The sequence below is a fragment of the Hibiscus syriacus genome, unplaced genomic scaffold, assembly GCF_006381635.1.
Source record: "Hibiscus syriacus cultivar Baekdansim isolate YM2019G1 unplaced genomic scaffold, ASM638163v2 tig00112812_pilon, whole genome shotgun sequence".
Classification (NCBI taxonomy): domain Eukaryota; kingdom Viridiplantae; phylum Streptophyta; class Magnoliopsida; order Malvales; family Malvaceae; genus Hibiscus; species Hibiscus syriacus.
The window spans coordinates 168103-188514 of NW_024063406.1; the positions used below are offsets into that span (position 1 = coordinate 168103).

General features: G+C 32.0%; 2 protein-coding genes and 2 pseudogenes across 2 annotated transcripts; 3 read left to right on the forward strand and 1 right to left on the reverse strand.

The window, feature by feature from the left end:
- The first annotated feature begins 4295 nt into the window (after positions 1-4295).
- Positions 4296-4801, forward strand: LOC120183778 (heavy metal-associated isoprenylated plant protein 43-like). The gene is made up of 2 exons (XM_039188406.1): positions 4296-4380; positions 4491-4801. The coding sequence occupies exons 1-2, from the start codon at positions 4296-4298 to the stop codon at positions 4799-4801; spliced, it is 396 nt and encodes a 131-aa protein (XP_039044337.1).
- Positions 4802-5722: 921 nt separating this feature from the next.
- Positions 5723-8110, forward strand: LOC120183758 (annotated as a pseudogene).
- A 154-nt stretch (positions 8111-8264) lies between these two features.
- Positions 8265-10661, reverse strand: LOC120183779 (transcription factor bHLH110-like). The gene is made up of 7 exons (XM_039188407.1): positions 10534-10661; positions 9662-10346; positions 9295-9414; positions 9121-9192; positions 8906-8971; positions 8747-8806; positions 8265-8605 (listed from the first exon to the last, which is right to left on the reverse strand). The coding sequence occupies exons 1-7, from the start codon at positions 10659-10661 to the stop codon at positions 8486-8488; spliced, it is 1251 nt and encodes a 416-aa protein (XP_039044338.1). The 3' UTR covers positions 8265-8485.
- A 3456-nt stretch (positions 10662-14117) lies between these two features.
- On the forward strand, positions 14118-16983 carry LOC120183792 (annotated as a pseudogene).
- Positions 16984-20412: the final 3429 nt, after the last annotated feature.

Consider the following 20412-nt stretch of genomic DNA (forward strand, 5'->3'; position numbering starts at 1 on the left):
ATGATGCTGCAATTTGAGTGTCCCCATCCATATTTTGTAGTTCAAGACCCCAAAAGGCTCCAATCACAATCAAATTTGTCGGGGCACTAACCATTGCATTGGTAGCCAGGCAGGCACAGTCAAAAGAATGGAGAAAGATGAAGTTAAAAAGATTCCCCAGTGAGAGTAGTTCAAGTAGTTTTCAATGTGTTATTAGCTTAGCTGTGCAGAATGTCACTTTTGTACTTGGATAAATGCCCAATTGACTCGATCGTGTGCTTCATGCTTTTAAGTATTCCATAACACACGTGGAAATATCTTGGTGCAAATTAGTGGTCTCAAAATGATGTTATTAAAGACTTAATAGAATATGTTCATTATAAATCAAGTTTAGGCAAATGGTTACAAAATGATATAAATAAATTTATGTAAAAGAAATTAAATATAAAATATGGGGAGAATTTTTTTATCATAATTAATAATAGACTATAAAGGAATTATCTAATATTATTGATATCATAAAACCTTAAATATATATAATGTATTACAATAATTATAAATAAATAAAATAATAGCATCATACGTTGGGTTTGCACACTTGGACGGAATCAATGGTGGGCTACCATTACAACCGATAGATGCATATGGTGACCGCACAAAGAGAAGCACAAAATGATAAAATAACAAAGGAAAATAAAATCTTTAAAATTTAATGTCACAAATTATTAATAAAATAAATTAGAGTATTAAAACATGAACAATTTGAAAATTGAGTAGTTAAATTTAATTTTTTAAACTTTAGTGATCAAAAGTGGAGTTATAAGATGGTTAAGTGATATGTAATTTACCCATAAAAACACCACGCTCGACAATTACATTAAATTTTTAACAACGAGATACTAAAATAAAAAATAAATATTAGGTATACTTTTGAAATAAATAAAAAACTTAGATACTAAAATGAAGCAAAAAATAATATCAGGTATAATTTTGAAATAAATAAAATTTAGACACTAAAATAAAATAAAATTGATAGTTTACATACTAAACGTGTAGTTTACCCAAAAAACTAATATTCAACTAATGTGAGATTTCGTTTGTTTGCAATCTTACGGTGGTTGGATATTGTTATTTCCCCCCCCCCCCCAATTTTTAAATATAATTTTTTTAATTTACTTTCATTGAATGATGAAAGTTAAAACATTCACATGTGCATCACTGTTGTGGCTTGATTTATGTATGTGTCAATGCATGTATCTGGCCACTAAATGTGCGTGTTTCATTTTGGTACAATAATTTTATTTTATTTTATTTTCATCCAGTTTTTCTGTTCTTTTTCTTCAAAATAGTACTTGTCTATTTTATTATAGAGTCACCATCAGCTTCAAGTATTAAACAATCATACAAAATAATGTCATTTTTGCTTTTCTTTTCACGTACCAGAAAGTGATAATCCGTATTAAAATGTAAATGTATAAAATATATTTATTAGTTTTATCAATTGAATTTTAAATTTTAAATTAAACAAGTAAAAATTAAAAGAAAATAAAAGAATTTAAATTTTAAAGCGCATGAAGACAAGGAGCAAAATTTGACAATTTTAAACTAAGATGTGCCTTAGCTGAGCTCTTAGTCTGAAATTTCATTACAAAAATCATATTCCACCGATTAAAAGAGTGGAGGATATCAATAATTTTAGATGTTAGGCATACGTATATTTACGGCCACATATTGATCATTAAATGGGGTTGCTTGCTTGAGCTCGTGTTATTAATGTTATACCTTTTTTAAAAGTACTTGTTATATTGATTATAGAGATTTTTTTACTATTAAAAAAAACAATTCCCCATCTAAAAAATATTATTTTATTAAGTTTTTCGACTATTAAAAGTTAAAAATTAGTTATTTTACTATTAAAAGGTTCCAAAATTATCATTTTCCATTAAGATATTACATCCATTAAAAATAGTTTTGTGTTTTATTATATGAAATTATCATTTTAATTTTATATATAATTATTTACATCATAACAAATATTATAAGAAAGTATTATTTTTTATGTTCTGTACATTTTTATATATTTATTTACTTTTAATAAAATAAAATATTTGAAATAATTAATAAAAACTATAGTATCTCAACTATCACTTTTGTTTTGTTTTTATCATCCAATTAATTTTTTTTAAAATCATATTTAACATTTAGTTTTGATTTCATTTTGGTCACTTTTCTTTAGAAAAAAACGATGATGTTGATATATTACCCTAAGATAATATCACATCATAATTGGAAAAAATAAAAAATACAATTGTTATGTACGATTTTGAAAAAAATATATAGTTGAGTAACCAAAATAGAATAAAAAGGATAATTGGGATACTAAAAGTGTAGTTTACCCTAAAAAACTAAATAGAGGTGGGGCACGGCGACGGTAGAGGATGGGCATGGGTCGGGTTTTGGGTCCACCCTACCTGACCCGAGATTAAGAAATCCTCCACTCGAGACCCGATCCGACCAAAATAAGATTTCACCCGACCCGATATATAACTTAAAAATCTGATTCGAAATAATAATAAAAATATTATTTTTATTCAATAAAAAATAGTGACTTAATTGAAAAAAAGTAATATATAGAAAAGTATTATTGTAATTATTCCTAAATATGTAAGGTAAAATTATAAATTTTTTCGGGTCAGGTATTTTTCATCATAAACCTGAATTCGACCCCGATTTTTTTTAAAAATAAACCGACCCAATCGGGTCGGAACCGTCGGGTTCGGGTGCCGTTGGGGTGGACTCTCCAAGGAACCAAGATGTTTTGAAGAAGTTTTCTGTAAATACGAATGCTTTTTCAAGTAAATACATGAATAAAACGTTTCTTTTTCCGTGAAAGGGAAACGTGTTCTTCATGATTAACAACACCCCAAATACATGTACAATTCTTCATCTAGAATCAAAATGTAAACAATACTACAATACCCAAATTTTGAGAGTTGAGTTAGATTATATTGGAAAAAATTGGACTTGTTGAAAAAAAAAATCGTGTACGATTTGAACATCTCGGTTCATTTTTATTATTTTACAGCATATATTACTTCGTATTTCAAGTATTATATAATTTATATATTATAAATATTAACATATAATTGTATAATATAGTTATTAATTATTTAATAAAATTTAGAATATTATGAATATTTATTTTTTTGGTATAACCACCGATTTTCGATTTATTAATCGACTAATTTGGATCGAATATTACAGAGGCATGGGCTCTCAACTTAGCTTGTTCCATTCGTAAATGCCTGGATTTGAACCCTTAACCTTTCTCAATGGTTGTAGTGTCTTATCTCACAAAACCAATTAGTTGTTGGTATTATGGATATTTAATTATGTGATTGTTTGTTGTGATAAGGGTTCTATGTATTAAATAGGATCTTAAAGTACTTTATTATTATAATCTATTGTAGTAATGTTTATTAGGATTGGATTTTTATATGATATATATTAATCTCTCGTGTTTATAAATATAGAGTTTATAAAAGGTCTTGTATACAATTCATATCGAAAAGATAATACATATTACTTCTTATGTTATCACATATTTTCTTCTTGTATATTAGGCTTTTTTTGGGGTCACTTAGTCATTTTCTCATTAACAACATTATAAATGGACTGTTATATAAATGTAAAACGACGTCATTACGGTGAAAATTTTGTATTTTTAAAACAGTTTTGTTTTAACGCCATTAACTATTAATAACGGAGTGAAAAAAAACCCCAATATATTAAGTTCAGTGAGAAAATTTAAAACTTTTAAAGTTTAGTGAGTAAAATAGAAGAAAGTAAAGATTAATGATAAATTTGTAATTTACCCTAATACAAAAGACAAGCAGAATTATACCAACATAATTGATTTTGGATTTGGTTAGCGATGACCCTTACAATGAATTTTGATTCTTGACTCGTTAAGTGCTAATGCACCAGATGGTGCAACCTGGTGACTACTAAAAGCCGAAGGCAGCCTAAGCTAATATGTCCAAATATAAACAATAAACACAGATAGGTCAAATGCAAGAAACCCATGACTCTGAAACTTGTGATCATATATAATTTGATGGATTCAAGGAAAACAGGCAATAGGACAAGCCTCCCCCAACTACGATGGCCAGGTGAACAATCCAATGATTCTGATTCTGATATATTTCTCCATCTTCCTCTTTAAATAACATCATAATGCTGCAATTAGTACAGTACTTAACCTAAAACTTGTTTTTTTATTCTAGATATAAAGTAGCCTTCTTTTTGTTGGTTCCATGGTAAAGAAGACTGTTCTGAAAGTTGATATCTCATGCCATAAATGCAGGAAGAAGCTTCTTAAGGCAATCTCTGGACTACAAGGTAAAAACACTAAACACGGTTACATAATATTCCATTCTCTTCGTATTTATTTACAGTTTTAATTAATCATTGCAATCAATTAAAGATGATTGAATGTTAATGACGTACAGGAGTAGACAAGATAGAGGTGGATGCTGGTAAGGGAACTCTATCAGTAACCGGCGATGCCGATCCGTACGAGATTATTGTTCGAACGAGAAGAGTAGGGAAACATGTAGAGCTGGTGAGCGTAGGGCCTCCTCCACAACCTCCAAAGGAACCCCAAAAGAAGCCTGAAGAGAAGAAGGCTGAACCCAAGAAAGATGATAAGAAGACCGACCCGTTGATAATGCCCCACTTCCACAATCCCTTAACATGTCCTGTCTGTCAGCAAATGCATGTCGTCTATACAGAGCCCAACACAGGATGCTCTATCATGTAATAGTATCCTTTATTGCACAAAATGAAAACCTTTAATCAATCCAAAAAAACCCAAATTATAATCCTAAGCAATTTCTTTTTCATCATTATCTCCCGTGTTTAAACTGATACGGTACATCTAGAACACGTCTTGGAGCACTATTAGATACAGCAGCAGATTTAGAAAGTTTTTTTTTTAGGTTTAACATACATATATTAAAGCATAAAATTTATATATATAGCTAGATACAATAAAATTTTATAGTTTATACAATCAATAAAACAAATAACTAATAAAAAATTAAAATTTAAAAAATTAAATTTGAATTTCAGTATCTATCCTAAAGACTACATCCATCTATCACATATTAGATAGTACTACATGAAAGAATAAAAAATTCAAAAAAAAACTATGAATTGTAAAAGTATAAAATTAGGAAATTAAAAACAAAAAAAGTAAATGTATGAATTTTAAATAATTTATAAATATTTATAAATTAAAATTTTCAAAATTCTTTTCTAAAAATATATATTTTAAATATATTTGAAATACTTGTATATAAGTTGTACACGGAACTTTCATATTCATGGACGGTGTAAGAATTGAGAGATTACTTACTTTTTAAGGGACTTGGGATGAACAGCCCAAAGTTCAACTTCAGGTGGAAAACAATCTGTATAATTGTGCCTTCGGTGCTTTAGCCTGCAAAGACTATCAAGTCAGTCCATTATTTGTGCTTGAAATGGACACATCGAACTATAAAGTATCAAATTTGGGCCTTCAAGAAAGACAAGGTTAGCCTGCTGTGTGCCACAGTAAGTCCGTATCGAAAACGGTGCCTTTCGCAAGAGAACCTTCTCTTAAAATTTTCAAGATCTCATTTTTCTTTTCATCTTTTTTTTTTGAATCTTTACCAAAATAATTGAAAACAGGTAAGGTTATACCTGGATCTGCTTGCTTCTATATAGTTTCCACGAAAGCCTCGGTTCCCCCCCCCTCTAAATCAATTGTTCTTTATTTTTGTTTGTTTTGATCTTTCGGAGAAAGAGAAATGGATCCGGATTCAGTTAAATCAACGTTGTCCAATTTAGCATTCGGGAATGTTATGGCAGCAGCTGCTCGTGATTATCAAAAGGTTGTCCTTTTACCTTATTTTTCTCTTATTTTGGTTCTTTTTTATACGCTGACTTGATCCTTCCCATTTGTATCCACAAAGTTTCTACTGAATAGTAAGTAATGCTCTGAAAATTTGTAAAAACAAAAGTAGATGGTTGACATATTGTCATGTTTTTTTTTTTTGAAATTATATTGTCTGTTATGTTGTTCCTCCCCAAAGGCGATAAATAGTTGCACATCAATGTTGGATACACTATACTAATTGGGTTTTTACATGCTTGCCTTTGGGAAATATTTTAATTTTACTGTTAAGCTACTGAAGGTACTGTAATTTGTTGGAGAACTTGAAGACAATAACTTGTGCTTGAACTTGTAGATAATAGTCATACAATTTTAAAATTCTGTTTTGGTCTAATAGAATGGTTTCTCAATGATGGATTGGGAACTGTAAATTGAATAGTGATTTTTAAATGGCTAAGCCAGGTTGACTTGACTTGCTGTAAAATTTGATGTCTGGTTATCCAATTTAGCTGGTAAGAAAATAGGCACGCTGAGTGATACGTGTTTAATGTGTGCGAATTTGTGTATGTGTTGATCTTATAGGAGTTGCTTACCCAAGAGAAGGTACAGTCATCTGCTTCAGCCAACGAGGAGGTTGACCTGGATGAATTGATGGATGTAAGTCTTACGAAGCTTTTTATATTTTATGATGGAGCATCGTTCATCCATTCTACATTACTCTGTTTTTCCGTAGGCTCATGTGCTTCTTGTGTACAGGATCCTGAGCTGGAAAAATTGCATGCAGATAGGATTGCTGCTCTCAAGGTTAGAAATTTAATGACAATTCTGAATTCAAAATGATGCAAAATGGTCTATAGATCTGGGCATATTTGTTCTGAAGTCCATAATGACACTAGATTTATTTGAATAGAAAGAAGCTGAGAAGCGAGAAGCAATGAAGGGCAAGGGCATGGAGAATACAGGGAGATCTCTGAAGGAGATTTCTTGGGTGAAGTCACTGGAAGTGAGAAAGTGATTTGCCACTTCTACCATAAGGAATTCTATCGATGCAAGTAAAGTTTTTTTTTTTTACTTTTCTCTGTATACTATGTAGCATATACACTTTAAATGACATACAGTTTGGATACACATACTGCGCATGCTCAATTATAAATGTGCGAGACTTGTTGGGTATTATGCATGGACATCCAGGATTATGGATAAACATTTAAAAGCCCTTGCACCAAAGCATCTGGATACAAAGTTCATCAAGCTGGATGCTGAGGTGAACATCAACAAGCTTACTATAATTTAAAGCTTGGTAGAGGTTTATCATATTTCATTCCAGTTTTGGTGTTGGTTTCATTGCGAACTTACGATTCTGAACTTTTTGGCAGAATGCTCCTTTCTTTGTTACCAAACTTGCAGTCAAAACTTTGCCTTGTGTTATAATTTTCAGGTCAGCCATCTCTTAGTTTCTTTTTCCTTGGCACGAATATTGATAAGTTTTGGCATCGACTGTTGAATTTAGAAAACAATTCTCTCTTTTATCACATCTATCTAACTTGAATATTTGCAATGTTTGGTCAGAAAAGGGGTTGCTGTAGATAGGTTGGTTGGGTTTCAAGATCTTGGGGGAAAGATGATTTTGCTACAAGGACACTCGAGGTTTTTCTGATAAAGAAAGGTAATGACTTTGCCTTGAACAAACATGCAATTTATATTTTATAGCATTTAGCAGAGCTGAAAACCATGTATCATTTTACAGGTATAATTAGTGAGAAGAAAAATGAAGATGATGAGGATGACATTTATGACGAGAGTAGGCGCAGATCAGTGAGATCGTCTCTAAATCACGATTCTGATTCCGACTGAAAAAGAAAAGGAAAAAAATTTACTGGCTTCTATCAGGTTCCTTATCTCAAGAAGTGCAGTTTGAATTCTCAAATCAATAGCAACATGCTAAGAAAATTAATTACGGGCGCTGGCCTTCGGCCTTCATGACATGATTATATGGGTTTGAAGTTCTAATTGTATTGAAAAAGAGAGGAAGCTTGACAGGCAGACTATTCTCTATGTGACATTTCTCTGGTTATGCTTTATTTCCGTAAAGGTCATAGATGTATGATTGTGCTATTTGCCTGGTTATGTATCAAGTCATACATCTTTGTTGACGTTCAATTGCTGTAGTAATTTCCTGCAAGATTTTAGCATTTCATCATATTTATGAATGATTTTCTTAGGAGGAAATTTGATTGAACTTGCATCTAGCTCATAAATTTATTGTATTCTACTGCTAGATGTGGTGACAACCTTCTCTATTATATTTCTGTTTTTTTCCTTCTTGCAATATTGTTGATAATGCCTTGTAATGGGGAAGTTTAATGCCAAGTTGATTAGTACCTAATAAAGATTTTATAAATGGAGGTTGGCAAGTAATAAATGGGCCAGCCAAAGCTCGTGGTGTCTATAACCAGACCTTGAACCGAATTCATAAACTGTAGTTTATATAAAGCTTCATAATCCCAAAGGCTGAAATTACTGTTACTTATGTACAAGTACAATCTCAAGTTCTCAATGGGGAGATGTCTAAATCCCACTACTGCAACTATTAATAAAATATGATGCTAAAGAGCGGGGCACAAGGCATAGTCCTCTACTTCTGAGGTCAAACTTCTGCCCTTCTTTTCCTCCTTCCTCTCTTGGATCCTGCAGCCGATAAGAGAAAAGAAATTTGTATTTTTCTCTCGCCAATAATGGATTCTTCGATTAATGGTGATTAATATTTAGTTCTAAAATCATTTCGATTGCAACTGTTCGGCTTATTTGGATAGCTAAGGAATTCTGTACCCCTTGCTTTGTCCTATAAAGCTTGCTTTGTGATGACTTCATAAATGGCACGCTCAGTGTCTGCAAACGGAAATTGAAGAAGAAACTTGTTCAAGATCCCAAAGCAACTACATGCATACACACATACATGCATGCAATAGTGAAAGGAATGAAAATTACCTGAACTTGATCCTGGAGGAATTGGATGTACCCTATGGCTTCTGTTAACACAGTAGATGTATCTGTCTGGCCATCATTCAAATATAGAAAATTTAGATATATGCAAGTATGGCCCTATTAATATATTAACTTCTTTAACTGCAAGGTTCTCTCATCTCAGACGCAATCAGACTTAGTGGACGGTGATCGGGAAGTAACATGGAAATGAAATATACCTTGCCAAAAGGTGCCACTAACTTCTGAAGAGCTGCGATCCTGTCTCCTAGTTCCTCTTTCCTAACCTGAAGCTAAAAAAAAAAAAAAAACAAAAGACCAAGCTATTTAAGAGATTGACAAAGTAAAATAGAAACTACAACTTGCAGAGTTTGTAAGTGGAATATCAGTTTCACCTTCAATGTGGGACATGAGGACCTATGCTTTTTAGCATCTGTATGGGTCGATTCTTTTGTATCAGAAAAGCTTCCAGGCCTCTTTGTGTTTGTATGAGATCCACTAACAAAGGCTGATACCTTTTGACGGTTGACAGAAAAGCAATTCAATTTATGGAGTGACCAATGAGAAAATAACTATTTCATTGCTGGTGAATTTGAATTGAAGATTCGTTTGTAAAACTGAAAAATGGAAAGTGCACCCTTTTCCCTATATCTTTCCAAGGCTAGCTTTTCCATTATTAAGTTGTTTTGTTTGGTGTTAAGGAGTTTGTAAATGCATGAAAATTCAAAGTGGCATGGATAAGAATAAGAGAAAGATACCCACTTTGGAACTGGTGGACATACTATCACTGTGTTCTCTTCTTTGATCATTGGATTCATGGCTTATAAACACACTTCTGCTTAATTTCCCGGGAATCATATCAAGTAAAGATTGATTATAACTTCCACCATCATACGTTGAGGTCAAAAGATCCAAGGATTTCAAGTTCAAGTCCGAAGAGCTTGACAACAATGTGGAACAAAAATCCGAGGTGGAAATGCTTGTACTTGGAAAGACATGATTGAAATCATATCTGCTAGTTGCTGATGTAGTTCCCGTACGTGGGGAATGATGAACATTATTGTACAACTCTCCTGAGGAAAGTTGCAGCTCGGTCATGTTGTTAGCAATGAAGAGATTGCTGTGCAATAGATTCCCTCCAAGATCATAATCACTAGGATACTGTGGACAGTAGTGCTTTTTAGAGGGTAGATATGAGTGCTCTATAGAGTACCAGTACATCATCTCACTCAATTTGGGGAAGGAATCTGACATATCATCTTTGATATTTGCAAGGAGAAATTCACTTGCAGATTGTTGGTTGAAGCTATCTTGGTTCATGGAAGTCCTTGTCAGTGGTGGCGCTTGCCATGAATCTTTTGCTGAGATGGTTTCATTCAGATCCCTATCGTATTTACTACCAATATTCTTGCATGAAAGACATAACAACAAACAGAATATATTTAGCCTGAAAACATTACCAACATACCATCATATTGAAAACCAAACAAACCCCAGAGGCATACAGATGTTGCATGAACCATACCAGATCGTACATGTTATATAATCAACAAATAAATAAAGCTCAGACTCTCGGACTACAACAATGAAAAAGGGAAAGCAGGAATGAGAAGGAAACTGATTTAGGTACTTACGGAAAGACGTTCGGGTTCCATTCATCTATGGCTGAAACTCGATGGCTTGTTGAAGGTACCGGAGAAGAATATTTGACATACTGCTCTTGAACCTTATGGTTATGAGGATGAAGATTTGCAGACTCCATGATGATTCCAATAAATAATAAATATTATATATTAACCCTTGAAAATATAAACCAAATAAGCTATCATTTCCCTTTGGTTCAAGGAAGAAAGCAATATATATTGTAAAACACTTTAGCCAAAACTACTTTTCTCCCTTGATTTCCTTTTCCTTCAACTGCATGCAAAAGTCTCAGCTTAAAGCAAGAATCTGAAGCAAAGAAAAACGAGTACCCTATATGTTGGAGTTAGCAAGATCAAATAGATGCATGAGGCATGATTGAAACCCTGACCCTGGAATTGCACTAAGGTTTCCTTTTTAAAATGCTCTTTCCTTTCACTTTGTAATTTATATATATATGTTAGGAGCTGGGGTTTTCATCCTAAAGTTAAAAATATCAGGTAATACCACTGTTTAACGAAACATAATTCATATAAATATTTTTAAAAGGTTATAAATCCAGATTCTAATCTTAACATTTCAAATATATTTATATTAGATGGTAATTGTGTAGATGATTGAAAACCAGCTAGGGTTTGCTTGAGCTGAACTTTCGGAATTGTTGAACTAAACAATAACAAGATGTATTTTCAAGGAAAAAGGATCTGCATATAATAAGCAAATGATAAACCCAGAAAAGTTAGCTGAGAATGAGAGGAAAAAGATGATAAAAATATGGAGATTATGGGCCATATAGCAAACTTGTCGTTTGTCTATTCCCCTCTACTTTCTCCCATTACTTTTTCATGCTTTAATTCCCAGTCCCTTTGTTTCAACATTGGGTCGGTTCCTAAAATACATTATTTGGAACACAACACCAAATCAAACATTTCTGTCAACCTTATCTGCTAAGTGGTTTTAAAAGAATAATCAACTAAAATTTTATTTATATAAATATTTAATAAGTTTAAATTATATTTATATGCATTACTAAAAATATTAATTATCTAATTGGCTGTCTAATTTTTAGGTTTATAATAATGAACCAATTATTGGAATAACATTAGGGTTCCAAGATGCAATTTTTTGGGCAAAAATGCCCGGGTAAGGTATAGAAAAAAAATGTGTATTGCAATGGATTTTTTTTTCTAAATTAGCGATTTTTTACTGTATCTGAAGAAGACAACTATGATATGGTTCTTTGTATATGTAAAAGATACCATGCCATCCAACTATTTTCTCAAAAGATACTATGTCGTCTGATTATCTTCTCCGACACACTATAAAAAGATTCTTATTTAAGAAAATAAACTTTCACGATCACTATTTCATAAAAAAAATCTTCTTTACTAGTTCAACTAATTTTGCCTATTTTTTTTGTATATTTATAATTAATTAGTAGAGAATTTCAAAGTGAAAGGCCACTTATCTACTGGCTTAAATAAGTATCCCAATTGGAATCCACGTTAGGATGCATTTTAATTTCATCCATAAACTATTACCCCATTTCTAAATTGGTCCCCAAACTTTTAGAAATTCCAATTTCCTTAGTTTCAACCATAGTTTAACATAAATTTTGCTTTTTTCTCTCAAACATATAATAATATAACCTAATCTAACAATTTTATTAAAAAGGGATGCGATTAGTATATACGTATAATTTAGGATGAAATTAAAATGTTCAAAAAGTTTGGAGACCAATTTAGAATGAAGGTCATAGTTAGGGGATTGAATTGAAATGTTCAAAAGTTTAATGACTAATTTAGAATGATAATTATTGTTTAGGGATGAATTTGGAATATTTAAAAGTTTAGGGACCAATTTAAAATGAGAGTTATATTTTGAGGACATGTGATGCAATTAACTCTCTCTATATATAGGAATAGAGTTCAATTACACTCGATACAAAATTAAGAGTTTTATATCTTTTTAGGACTGTTGAACGAGAGAAATCAAAGGTTGTGATTAACAGTAGAAAATGAGAATATATTCATTGAAAAAAAACAATGAGTTAATATCAACTTTTGATTTCTCTCCTCCAACAGTCTTAAAAAGATGTAAAACTAAGTTTTACACAGAGTGTAAGTAGATCCTAACTCATATATATATATATATATATATATATATATATATATATATTGAAAATATAAATTTATATTATTCAAAAATAATTTTTTTCTTTTAAATATCATAAAATAACATAACCTCTCCATTGTTATTACTTTTGAGGGCTATTGTAGGGACTCAATTATAATTGATAATTTAATTATTTTTTAACAATTACAACTGAATTTTATTAATAAAATAATGAAATTAATCACAATTGCAACACACTCAAGTATAAAAAAAATGAAGACAATAATCACCAAAAACTCATACAAAAGTAAAAGTACTAAACTCAAAGATAGGAAGAAAAATAAAACATTTCATTGAGAATGACAACCAACAACAAAAGAACCTAGCAACCTTTATAAAAACACATTATCTTTGTCGAACGAGAAGCTTTGCAAAGTGATAAAAGAGTGGTGAGCTAACTAAACTATTTGGCAGGCTGCTTCACTACACAATTCTGATTATAACGGCAAACAACCTTTTACCAAAGAGGGGATTTGACTCTATGTGATCACCGACAAACCAATCAAAAATAAATATCGTGAGAATCTTTGTGTGAGCACCAAAACGATTACAAATGTATGTGAAAAATGTACCAAAAATCGTAAAGATAGTGTCACAATAACAGAAAAAACATGTGTCACAAGAATATAGATTCTTATTCAAAATTGAAAAAAAAAACAAGAAAAAAAACAAAATACATAATAAAAAAAAATGAGAGAACTAATAATCACCGTCAATTTACAACTAATATTAAAATTAGTGTTCATAAAAATAATTAGAAAAAATCTAAGTTAGAAGAAAGAGAGAGACAACTATATAATTTAATAATTATTAATTGATAGAGTGAGACATAATTTTTTTAAATAAAATTAAAAAATTAAAGATTTAAATCTTATTCGTTCTTTGAACATGAGGTGCATGAAATGTTGAAAAACCAGACCGAATGATTATAGTTTATGCTGAAAGTTTGATGTTTGTTTTTTTTTTCCTTTGAAACCTGAAGGAAAATGAAAAACTTAACCGAATTATACATTGCAAGTGTTTAATCCAACAATCCTTGCATTTTATCCCTCCTTTTGCCATCTTTCTTTCTAATAATCAAATGCAATTTTAACCAATGAAAAGGGAATCTCCTTTCGAGTTTGAAGATGTAACGACTTGAAAGTCGAGAAAAGCACGAATTTAGTAACCGATTTGTTATCCCCATGGCCGCAAAACGATACTCGTTTCTCATTCTATCTTCAATCATTGCGTGCATGGTAACTATCCTGAGGAATGTGATGTCTGCAAACGAAAGCAAGCGAGGCGGCCAAAAGGGGTGAGCACACGTGGGCGGTACCTTTACTTGGAACTAATAGAAATCCAATGCACCGTTGGACCGACAGATTCATTGATTGATTAAAGGAAAAGCAATGGACAATGCTCGATAAGTTCAATGCAAGAAGCATCCCTTCCACGTTTTTTATTTGGCAATGCAAAGCTAAGTTTAGCCATTGGGGTGGGAAAGTTTTCAGCTTCAAGCTGACTATGATGTGCTACTAATAGAAATTATTAATTGGAAAACCAATGCTTTTCATCAATTTTAGTTAATTCTTTTCCTTGGACTACTATTTGTTAAGAACCATTTAAAGGCTTTACCACATCTTTTTAAATTTCCGTTCTTTATACAGATACTTTCTTCTTTCTCTTTCTCTTTCTTGTCTCTTTTGTCTGATATGGAATTTTGATTCAGATAAGATCGATTTCTCTTTGTTTTGGATAAGAATTTTGCATAAAGACCCAACTTTTGTTGCTGTGAAATTCAAATGAAGAGGATTTCTGGTTTTATTTACAATGGGATGATTTCAAATTTGTGAATTTGGAATTGGTATAGAGGTAGAACAAAATTGTGGTATTTTTATTTTCATTTTGGAAGAAATGGGTGAGAAAGTTTGAAATTTTACAAATTGGTGAATTTGGGGTTTGCTTATAGATTAAAGGAAAGGGTAGCGAAAAAGCTGTTAGCAAGGATCAAAGCAAAGAAGTAGAAGCGGCAAGTAAGAATTGATTCTAATCCCTATCCCCCTTTCATTTTTGGTTAAAATTAAGTGTTATTTTTTCTGGGAATTTCAGAGGAATGGCGACTCCTGTAGAGCCACCGAATGGGGAGAAGCCAAGAGGGAAGCATTATTATTCAATATGGCAAATCCTTTTCGAGATTGACACAAAGTATGTTCCGATTAAGCCTATAGGGAGAGGATCATACGGTGTTGTTTGCTCCTCAATCAACAGGGAAACCAATGAGAAAGTGGCCATAAAGAAGATCAGCAACGTGTTCGGGAACCGAATTGATGCATTGAGAACTCTGAGGGAGTTGAAACTTCTAAGACACATTCGACACGAGAACGTGATTGACTTGAAAGACATTATGATGCCTGCTTCCAGAACCAGTTTTAAGGATGTTTATCTGGTTTACGAGCTTATGGACACCGATTTGCTCCAGATTATCAAGTCTCCTCAGCCACTTACTAATGATCATTGCAAGTATTTTGTTTTTCAGGTACTGGGAAATAACCCCTTTCTTTTTCTTTACCGTTTACTGTTTTGAATTGCTGCATTTTAATGTGTGACATTCTGGTCCCTAATTGCATTTTCGTTCAGCAGCAAAAGTAGGTTGATGAGTTATTAGGATTGGTGTGAGAGAAAGCTTGTACCACTAGAATCTTATCGGTTGTTCATTGTCGTTCATCGGTTTAAGGAACATGTGCATATGTATATTCATTAGAGGAGAGTTATTTGGTTAGCAATACCGTGTTCGTTTCGTTTGGCAAGGGTCTTTTCCGTGTTCATTTCGTTCGGTTACGAATGAAATGCAGCTTGTACCATATGCTAACAGACTGAGTTCGATTTGGTTATCAGCTTGTTACTAACATTTGTAATGAATTTTAGCTCCTACGTGGGCTGAAGTACCTGCACTCAGCGAGCATCCTTCATCGAGACTTAAAGCCAGGGAACCTTCTCATCAATGCTAACTGTGATCTGAAAATATGTGATTTCGGGCTGGCCCGAACCAGCATAGGCAATGAACAATTCATGACAGAGTATGTTGTCACCCGCTGGTACCGTTCACCGGAGCTCTTACTCTGTTGTGACAATTATGGGACCTCCATTGATGTTTGGTCTGTGGGATGCATCTTCGCTGAGATTCTTGGCCGGCAACCTATCTTTCCCGGGACGGAATGCCTCAACCAGCTTAAGCTAATTTTTGATGTCCTTGGAAGTCAGGAAGAGGCTGATCTCGAGTTTATAGATAATCCCAAAGCCAGAAGATACATCAAGTCACTTCCTTACACTAGGGGCATCCATTTTTCGCGTTTCGCGTTTATATCCTCGAGCCGATCCATCAGCCATAGATTTGTTGCAAAAGATGCTGATTTTTGACCCATCTAAGAGAATCACTGTCACAGAAGCTCTCCAACATCCTTACATGTCATCCCTGTACGATCCAAGCCGCAATCCGCCAGCCCGAGTCCCAATTAATCTCGATATTGATGAAAAAAACATGGGAGAACAGATGATTAGGGAGATGATGTTGAGTGAGATGCTTCACTACCACCCAGAGGCTGCATCAACAAATGGTTATATGAAATTAACTTTGCTTGGTTCAACTGCATTTTCATGATCTGCTTCCAACGTAGACATTGTTATCGGGAATTCTCCTTTGGATCTCACCAATTTTGCCATGATTTTGTCTAAACAGCTTGTTCATGATCTGCATCAACCGAGTTCTCCTTCGAGTTTATGAGTTCTCACCTCCCAACTTTACTTGAAGGTTGAGGCTGAGAACTCGGTTCTTAGAGCTCAGATGAGTGAGCTCACTACCAGATTGCAATCTCTCAATGAAATCATTGATTTCATAAACTCGAGCAATGGGGTTCTTGAAAGTGAAAACTTTTACCAGGCTGCCTATTTTAATCCTCATCATCAGATCAATGATGACGCTTTCATGTATCCGTGGAATTCGTTCTCTGTTAATCAACCATTCATGGCTTCTGCTGATATGATTATGTATTGATTAATCAGTTCTTTGTTGCATACCGTAGCTTTCTAGTTGCTATTAATATTACCCTTGTTTCTTTTACTAGTGTTTTTCAGATGCCCAGAGTTCTTTTTTCTTCTTTAATCTTGTTTTACTTCAATTATTTATGTTGTAATTAGGAACTTAAATTGCAATGCAGATGCAATTTCAGGTATATTGCGTTTATTTGCTATTATGAATATAATACACTTCAGCAACCAATTAAGATGAATATAAAATTAGAACGAGAAAAAATGAAATTGAAAAACATAAGAGATCCCACAACATTAATAGTAAAACGTTTCCTGAGCTTAAAACAATTGCATGATCCTCCTCGGCTCCTCCATGGTAAATCCAATTCTGCATTACATAAATCATACAAACTCGAGAACTATGAGCCTGAGAATCTTTGATCTCTTCGAATTCCAGAGTGTTAGAACTCGTATAAGTTATTACAGCCATTTTTCCAGCTCAAATGTTGGAGATATTTGTTAGCCATGCCTATAACACGAACCTTGTTTTTCACCAAGGACCAGATGAAGCGCGAGGTTTAACTTTTATTGAATTCAAGTGTTGGATGACGAAGATTACCCCCATCACAAGTAAAAGGCAGCCTACCAGTATGCTGAAGAAGAGAGCTCCGGGTTGTCTAGTCTGGACAAAACCATATACTCCACTGGAGGTCACAAGAATGATATCAGTGAGCCCATCATTCGAGAAGTCCTCGGCGTGATCAGGGCATAGGTGGGTGGAGCAGGAAGATCGATTGATGTTAAGAACTTCCACCGGGGGGGGGGGGGAATAATTGCACCTGTTTGATCTCCAGCAGCAAGGATCATTAGCTGATTGCCGTACACACTCAATGAGATCGGTTTCAATGTTGGAACCCCTTTACCACCTTCCATCATCCCTGAAGGTGAAGGTAGATTTGATCATGTAGCATCTGTCAAGAGCTGCCATTGCCATTCAGCATCATGTCCGTGCAAGCCAGGAGAGTACGCGGTTACCTGAAAGGATCAATGCATTATTCTATGTTCCCAAGTCTTCAGCATAGATAAAATTTAACATCACTTTGCAGCTACGTACTAAAAAATGAAAACTATACATGCATGACCAAACACTGTAGTTGAGAAAATTAGGGCTGTAAAAAGCTGATCCGACCTGCAAAACTGATTGAAACCGACTCGAGTCAAAACTATTTTTGACCTACGCTGTGGCGATCCGAAACCGACTCGAGTCGGAACTAGTGTTGACTTGAACCCGAGTTGGACCTGAAAATTATGGATCCGAACCCGACCTGCATCCGACCTAAGAACCTGAACCAGAATTGAACCGAAAATATGATACCCGAATCCGATCTGCATCCGACTGATATGAACCCGAACCCGAGCCCGAGATTGACATGGTAAATAAGTGGTATTACCCGACCTGTTTTCAACCTGATCTGTTTTCAACCTGACATGTTTTTAAACTGACCTGTAAATTATCCGACTTGTTAATGACCTGATATGATATTTACCTGACTTATATATTACCATGGACGAAATTATAAGATTTTAATAAAATTATGAGTTTTTTAATTTATGATTTAATTAAAAAATTAATATAATCACTTTTTAAATGTTATAATAAAATATTTATTATGATAATTAAATTAATAAATAGACCTATTATATAAAATTATTTAATAAAATTAATAAAATTAATAAAATTATTTAAATTTAAATTAGATAAAACATGATTAATAATACAAAGGAAAATTAATATAGTTTAATTTATATAAATTATATTGTTTAATTTATATAAAGAAAAAATAATATTAATAATGAAAGTATTTATTATGTAATATATATTAACGTTTTATATTATTAATATAAATAATTTTGGCAATACATTAGATTACATAGGCCAAATATATAAGCTCACTCTTTTATTACTAATATATATGCATTAGTGCTAGTCTATTTATATTATGGTTTAGGGTTTAGGGTTTAAAGTTTAGGGTTTAGAGTTTATGATTCAAAGTTTAAGGTTTAAGGTTTCTATAAACTATATATTTTATTACTTTATATAGTTTATGCATAGTGTTTCCATAAACTATATAGGTAATTTACATTACATAGTTTATATATATATATATATATATATATTATACTATACATGGTTTATACATACATATTATATAAAATTATTTAATAAAATTAATAAAATCATTTAAATGTAAATTATATAAAACATGATTAATTAAGTGTTAAATAATTAGTATGTCACATTGCATATTATATGGTTCATAAATAGTAGTACATGTCATATTAATTTCATTTGCATAATTAGTATTTTAGTTACATGTTAGGTTAATTCACATTAATAGCCCATTTATTTTGTTGTTATGAATAAGTAATAATAAAACCAAAAAATAAGTTCATTTCCAATAGTGCTAGTCCATTTACATTAGTTTACATAGGCCCAATACATAAGCCCACTCTTTTATTACAAATATATATGCATTAGTGCTAATCTATTTATATTAGGGTTTATGGTTTATGGCTTGTGTTTAGGATTTAAAGTTTAAGGTTTAGGGTTTCTATAAACTATATATTTTATTACTTTATATAGTTTATGCATAGTGTTTCTATAAACTATATAAGTAATTTACTTTATATATATATATATATATATATAGTTTATATATACTATACATGGTTTATACATACATATTATATACAATTATTTAATAAAATTAATAAAATTATTTAAATGTAAATTATATAAAACATGATTAATTAGGTGTTAAATAATTAGTATGTCACATTGCATATTATATCGTTAATAAATAGTAGCAGATGTCATATTAATTTCATTTGCATAATTAGTATTTTAGTTGCATGTTAGGTTAATTCACATTAATAGCCCATTTATTTTGTTGTTATGAATAATTAATAATAAAACCCAAAATTAAGTTCATTTCCAATAGTGCTAGTCCACTTACATTAGTTTACATAGGCCCAATACATAAGCCTACTCTTTTATTACAAATATATATGCATTAGTGCTAGTTTATTTATACTAGGGTTTAGGGTTAGTGTGTATAGTTTAAAGTTTAGGGTTTAGGGTTTATGATTTAGGGCTTAGGGTTTTTATAAACTATATACTTTATTACTTTATATAGTATATATATATAGGTTATATATACTACACATGCATATTATATAAAATTGTTTAATAAAATTAATAAAATTATTTAAATGTTAAATAATTAGTATGTCACATTGTATATTATATGGTTCATAAATAGTAGTACATGTCATTAATTTCATTTGCATAATTAGTATTTTAGTTGCATGTTAGGTTAATTCACATTAATAGTCCATTTATTTTGTTGTTATGAATAAGTAATAATAAAACAAAAAAAAGTTCATTTGCATTAGTGCTAGTCCATTTACATTAGTTTACATAGGCCTAATACATAGCACACTCTTTTATTGCAAATATATATGCATTAGTGCTAGTCCCTTTATATTAGGGTTTATGGTTTTGGGGTTAGGGTTTATGGTTTAAGGGTTAGTGTTTATGGTTTAAGGTTTAGGGTTTATATAAACTATATACTTTATTACTTTATATAGTTTATGCATAGTGTTTCTATAAACTATATAAGTAATTT